The 6,398-nt window shown below is 39.2% G+C and overlaps 1 protein-coding gene across 1 annotated transcript; it reads right to left on the bottom strand.

Annotated features, from left to right (window-relative positions):
• Positions 1-488: 488 nt before the first annotated feature.
• LOC124277379 lies at positions 489-2,441 on the bottom strand. Its single transcript, XM_046713050.1, is given in 3 exon segments — positions 489-665; positions 1,371-1,381; positions 2,243-2,441. Coding segments are annotated over 3 exon segments (366 nt in total). The 3' UTR covers positions 489-509.
• Between the last annotated feature and the right edge of the window lie 3,957 nt (positions 2,442-6,398).

Raw genomic sequence — 6,398 nt, 5'->3', positions numbered from 1 at the left:
AATAGGTTACTGCATTTTCTCCTTATGGTTTATTACTAAAAGGGAGATAATTTCCTATCATTTCACTTTTGCAGTACTTTCCTATAAATGGATTTTTTACACTTTGCATGTTCACAACATTGGTACTTAACATGTTCACTGGCATTAAAAAGTATACCCGTAGTATCAATGTTTGTTCGAATTTGACACTACGAGTTATGTCATAGCTCCATCAGTAGTATTGTAAAACCAGTTTCAAATGCTGGCAAAATAGGCACAAGAAACAAACATATCCTTGCATTCTTGTTACCGCCAGGATGTGTTTTTCCTTGTTTCTTTGTACCTGTTTTGCCAACAGGTGAAACTGGTTTTACAATACCACTTCGATGGAGCTACAACATAACCAGTAGTGGCAATCTAACAGACACTCATCCTAAAAGTATACTGGTGGTGGCAGTAAACGTGTTAACTGATGTGTTATGATTTAGGTTGGTTTTAAAAGTGTTCAGAATGTGATTGTTAGCTTTATATTACATTTCACTACGTATGCTGCTGTATACCTTGTAATCAGGAAATGTGATGACTTCCCGAAGGTAGATAGCAGCTGAACAACCTCTTTTTTTACTTCCTGTGAGTTTCTTTGCCGGAATGTTCTGTGTGTAACCATGGTCACAGTCATGATGGTCCTAATGGAACAAGAAACTATTGCAATATGTGATTTTGAAAACGCAACAATAACTTAATGTATAATGATGCTTCTTGGTTTCATTGGGCTTTATTAGTGTTGATTGGAAACATATTTCTGACACCCATTTCCAAGTGAATAGAGTTCCATTTGACATAAGATTGTGAAATATGTTTGGGTGATAATATGTTGCCCCTTTGAAGAATTACAGAAATAACTTCTTTTCGCTTTTGATGTATATCAAGACAACTTACACTAGGGTTCTTTTGATTGGTGATTTGGTCCTTGATGGTATTCCATGAGCCGCGGACCCAACAACCATAAATGGGATTCCATTTTAGATTGATTGCAGAACCATGTTTGACTCCCCATCATCTTTGAAACGTAGAAGATGATTCTGCAAGTGGGTGTGCTACAAAACATAAAATACTTTTCTTATTATTCACATTCATAAGCAGCAAATAGTTCTAATGTATGACACTGATGTTTGTATTAAGCGATGATGTTTGATGAATGTGCTTCATACTTCATAGATGAATAAAAAGGAACTGTATCTGTTTCACTATGAAAGACACAAAGTTTTGAGTTTTTACTTATTCCTTTACCGGGAAATGTTTGCAGATGAGAATGACCTGTTATGTGAGTATTATCAACAATGAAAGGGAGTAAATACGTGAATGATGTTGATATTTTAATTTGCACTTACGTACACCGTTACTAGGAAACATTTATAAACAAAAAGAATTTCACTTTGCATAAGAAACTAAATATGCATACAGCAAACAAAAAAATAAAATATATTCAGTATAACGGGAAAGAGTCTTGACATGTTTGCTTTAGATGGAAATCGAACTGATGAGTTCACATTATTCTTTAGACTAACATTCAAAAGCTTCATTGCTTCTAATTTCCATATTAATAATGAATATGTAATTATTATGCAAATCACAGTATGAAACCAACCTACTTGTGAAATGGTAAATGTGTGAATATTTCAAAATTAATGAAATAAGAAATGTGGGAACCCATTACACTTGCTGAAAATAATATATGTGATTCTTTCACACCTAAGGATGAAGTAAATGTGAGAACCCATAATGCTTGCTAAAACAATTGTATTCAAATACACTTCTGTACCGGACAACAAACCTGATGACCCTACTAGTTTAGACCTGCAGATATTTCACCATCTAGCTCATATGTTTATTTACAGATCCTGACCACTGTTACACAGGACAACTTGATTCAAATGTTACGAAAATGCTTGTTGCATAATATTTGAAGATGAGGTGAGAATGACAGTAGCAACAAAATGCAGTTAGCAGGTATACATTGCGAGCTTTAATAACAGATTAATACTACAGAGAACTTGGTGATAAAAGTTGAACAGGGTACAATTGAAGCGCCCATTGCACAACTTGGATGTTAGCCTGTGATCATAATAGCTGTTATGGTTATGTGGGTGGGGATACATGATTAACTTGATGAAACGAAGGGGTGCATTGTTTACAAATTAAATAACATGCAATGGAAAAATATTTTGAAATTTTACAAACGCACATTTAACATTAATTATACCTCCATTGATGCTAAAGCTGCTGAAACCTTTTGTTGACCTAGTTTCAACCTAAGAAGTAGAGGTTTCGTACGAAAACTCTTGTATGAGGTCTATGGCGTCGTCAAGGCATGTTACATAGCCATAGTATTTCCCAGAACTCCAAGCAAAATGGTCTTCCCAGGAAAATTTACCCCCGGATTGACCTGTCAAATCTGTCATGTCGACGACATTTGTGTGACCTTGAGTTCTATATATAGATACTGATTTCCATATTTTCTATTTTGGAAGGGAAGTGTGTGCGCATGACTAGACATTGACTTCCGGTTCTTATCCGACGTGTTGTACTTTTCCCGGTCCAGTACCGGGATTCCATCCCACTAACAGTAAAAATAGGCGGTAAGAGTTCCGCCCGTACCCCCCCTTCTAAAATATGATTAAAACGCAATGACAGTTGTAGGATTATGAAAAAATCCAACCAACATTCAATAGCGTGATTGCAAAATAGCAAAATAATACGATTATTTAACACAACTGAAACACCCTCTGGAAATAGAACACTATCATTCACCCACGAAAGACGCCATGACACCTGGCAAGGAAGAAGCGGAAGTATGACATATTCCTCACAACTAATTCATATAATATAACGAGCATCACATGAAAGAACATTATTATTATAATCATTACACTTACCATCAATGTTGACCGGGGTACATTAAGCCGATGTCCTTGAGAAGAGCCGTGAAATCTCCTCTTATCTTATCTGACTTCTGTAGCATGTACTTTCGTGAGGTGAAGCGAAATCACCCCACGAGTATGTGTGGCCGGTAACTGTCAAAACTAACACACCACCATCTGTTTTCCTATTAAATTGGTGCATGCACGGTCACTGGATCTCTGTAAGTGGTTAAAAGCGGAATTAATTACACCATATACAATTTCCAAAGGCAAAACAAAAGCACAAAGACGTGAACATGATAAATACCAACATTATGCTGAAATACCTTTGAAATTTTCTGAATGGTTTACATTGGTGTGGATATAGCCCAGGTCAACAAGTCCGTCGTAACCCTTCCAACAGTCCGTATTAATGTGACTACCCTCGAGCTACATTGTCCGTAATGATCCTCTCAAGCGCCTGTTTGTCACGCTTTGTCCACTGGCACCAAAATAATTCCCTACTTTCTCTGGCGCTACAAATTCCCCAAACCCACTGGCCCTCGACTTACTCTGACTACCTCATGATAATTTACGTTTACCAAATTTACTCTCATCAATCTTCTACCGTCATGCTAGGGCCCCTATCATGTTCAAACTGTTCATTTCCACGACTGAAGAGCATACCTCCGACAGTACATGAAATAGTCCGCTACAGTTTCTCTAGATGTTTCCAGTACTCTCCATCCTTATCACAATCAATACTGGTTTCTCTGATTGTGTCACTATAACTCATCTTATGAGCAAAACAGTAGGTAAGGGAGAATAGTCTTATTCAAAGACAAATTGGAACCAGAAAACCATGTACCCCTCCAGTGCAGGAACTTGGTTATTGTTAGATTTTTGCATACCTTTTATTACATTGAAGTCTGAAAGCCACATTCTTACCCCTTCTCTGTTAATACCATATGCGCGAAGTTAGTACTTGGTGACAGTTAGGGCAGTGAGCTTGTGCTGGTAAAACACCGTGCGCTTTACAAAACTCGATGGTGCTCTCAGGAGTGTGTAAGTTGGAACATAAAGTAAACAAGTTAGTGGGGATGGTAGGTCTGACCGCAGGTTCAGACACTGATGGCTCGTGACGTGCAGCAGGAGTGAGTGAGGAGGATGGTGCCGGGAGAGGCGTGGTATCAGAAGGGGATTTGGCCTGTGTTGGGGGAGTTAAGTGCAGGGTTTTGGCCTTGCATTTCCTGGGACGAGGGGGTGAAGGGCTGGATGAGTTAGAATCAACAAACCGAGCGGGGCGTTTAATGGTGCGTTTGGGTCAGGTAGGTGTGTCAATAGAAACCGAGGTGGAGGGGATGGGTGGGAATTAGCGGAATTAGTTGTCGAAAGCTCACCCAAACTCTTTCCAAATAGGCCACCAAAGTGTATGTATATGATGCATATGATTAATAATATTGCCTAGATGCTGTTTCTATAACAGTTTTTACATGTCAGTTTCCATAAGGTTTATTTATGGGTTAAAATGTGCACCCGCATCAGGTTTTCATTCCCGTGCAGTGCAGCGTGGTTATTCAAATTAGTTTCCAGTATGTTTGAGCTCTGTTCAGAGTAAGTTAGTATCATAAATGTCATATTACATTATTTCTAGTGCTAGCATATTCTTGTGTAGTGTAAACAGCAATATTTTCACCTATAGTTAATTGTCAGAAATGAGTATATTTAGCCATCATGTCCAATTTGTCAATTTGAAGCGCACATAAAATCTCAAGGTATCCGCCATGCTCGCTTCACTGTAGTTATGCAGTCGTAACACTCTTTAATTCTGTGTTCGAAATGTTTCCAGATTGTGTTCTGACTGAACTTTTGTTTGTTTCAGTCTTTTACGACATATCGGACAGGAATAAAGCTTATGTCAGCGTAGACTTTTTCGTCTGTACAGTAAAAGAACTTTGAACTTAAGACAACAGTGTCTCAGAAGATAGCTAAAGGAACTCATTCATCACTAGTTAAAGTGTATGGAAGAAATATCAGGATGTCACGCATCACAAGACAGTGGTAGAAGTAATAGAACAGGAAGAAGTAATAGAACAGGAAGAAGCTCTCTGATATACGACATTTTAAGGTACAGAAACGGGCGGAAGCAGAGTGAGTGCAGAGTTGGGCTACACTTCTCACAGAAAGAATCAGAATTAAGAAGAACTCAATTCAAACAGATGAACAATTTAAACTACTGGAACAAGAAAACAACTAGCTATGGCAGAAACAGAGGTGAAAATTCTAGAAGAAGGAGAAACGTACATCTTCACCACCGCCATTACTTCTCCCTGAGGACCCTCCTGCAGACGTGTCCAACAATACCTCAACAGTATAAACCAGAGTAGACCAGTGACACAGGACACTCCTAATAGACAGCTACCACTGGCAACAGATATACAATCAGCATGTCAGTGAAGAAGGAACTTCTGTTTTCAAGACTCAGTCAATTTGATGACACCCCAGCGACATACATGATATGGAGAGAAACATTCAATAGTGTTGTTGATGAATTTCATTGAATAATTATTGACCAACTGGACCTACTTTTAAAACATTTAGGCCCAGAAAGCAAACGCTAGACACTCAGTCTTCGCACAGCCAATCTACACAACCCGTCACAAGCCCTTCACTTCATATGGCAGAGATTGAATCAAAGGTATGGAGCACCAGAAATGCTGGAATCATCTCTGAAGTCACGGCTGGACAAATTACCTAAACTCACAAACAGAGATGGTAAGAAATTGTATGAACTTTCTGATTTACTCATGGAGATAGAATCCCTCAAGGCTAATGACAAGTACAGCTCACTACTGTCGTATTTTGACACATAATCAGGTGTCAACCCAATTGTGCAAAAAACCCCCCCGGTCTCCAGGAGAAGTGGTCAAACCATGCCTTTGGATATAAACAGCAACACATTGTTCCATATCCACCTTTTCCATGTTTGTGAATTTAGTCCATGGTATCTGTCTCCAGAAGAATGATCCAGCTTTCTGCTATGACATTTCATCAAGTGTTGACCATCCAAAGGTTAAGGCCAGTGCTACAAACACTCAGATAATGGACAAGGGAGAACCCGACATCGACAGACAGGATACACCCATGTGTCCTCTACACAATTCCAGACACTCAATCAACGACTGTAAAGCTTTTCAAGACAAGCCATACCAGGACAAAATCAGCTTCCTAAAGACTAAAGGTATCTGTTTCAAGTGTTGCATGTCGGCAACAGACCACGCAGAGCTCGTGCATGCACAGAGAAACTGTTGTGTAAAAGTGTAAGAGTACCTGTCATACTACAGCTATTCATGATGATGACTGGGTCAAGCCTTCTCAGCCGACAACAGGCCATGGTGGGGGAGGCCAGAAGTTTTTCGGACAGACAGCAGTGTGAGAAATAATGTTAACCATCAGGATCCAGTCTCCTCCAAGTGTACACAAATATGTGGAGGGCCATCTGATACGTTCCAGGGCAAG

Source organism: Haliotis rubra, unplaced genomic scaffold (assembly GCF_003918875.1).
Source record: "Haliotis rubra isolate DU_JTF1 unplaced genomic scaffold, ASM391887v1 Scf2201, whole genome shotgun sequence".
Taxonomy (NCBI): Eukaryota; Metazoa; Mollusca; class Gastropoda; order Lepetellida; family Haliotidae; genus Haliotis; species Haliotis rubra.
Note: the sequence above shows the minus strand (reverse complement) of the source record. Positions and strands in the feature narration are given on the sequence as shown.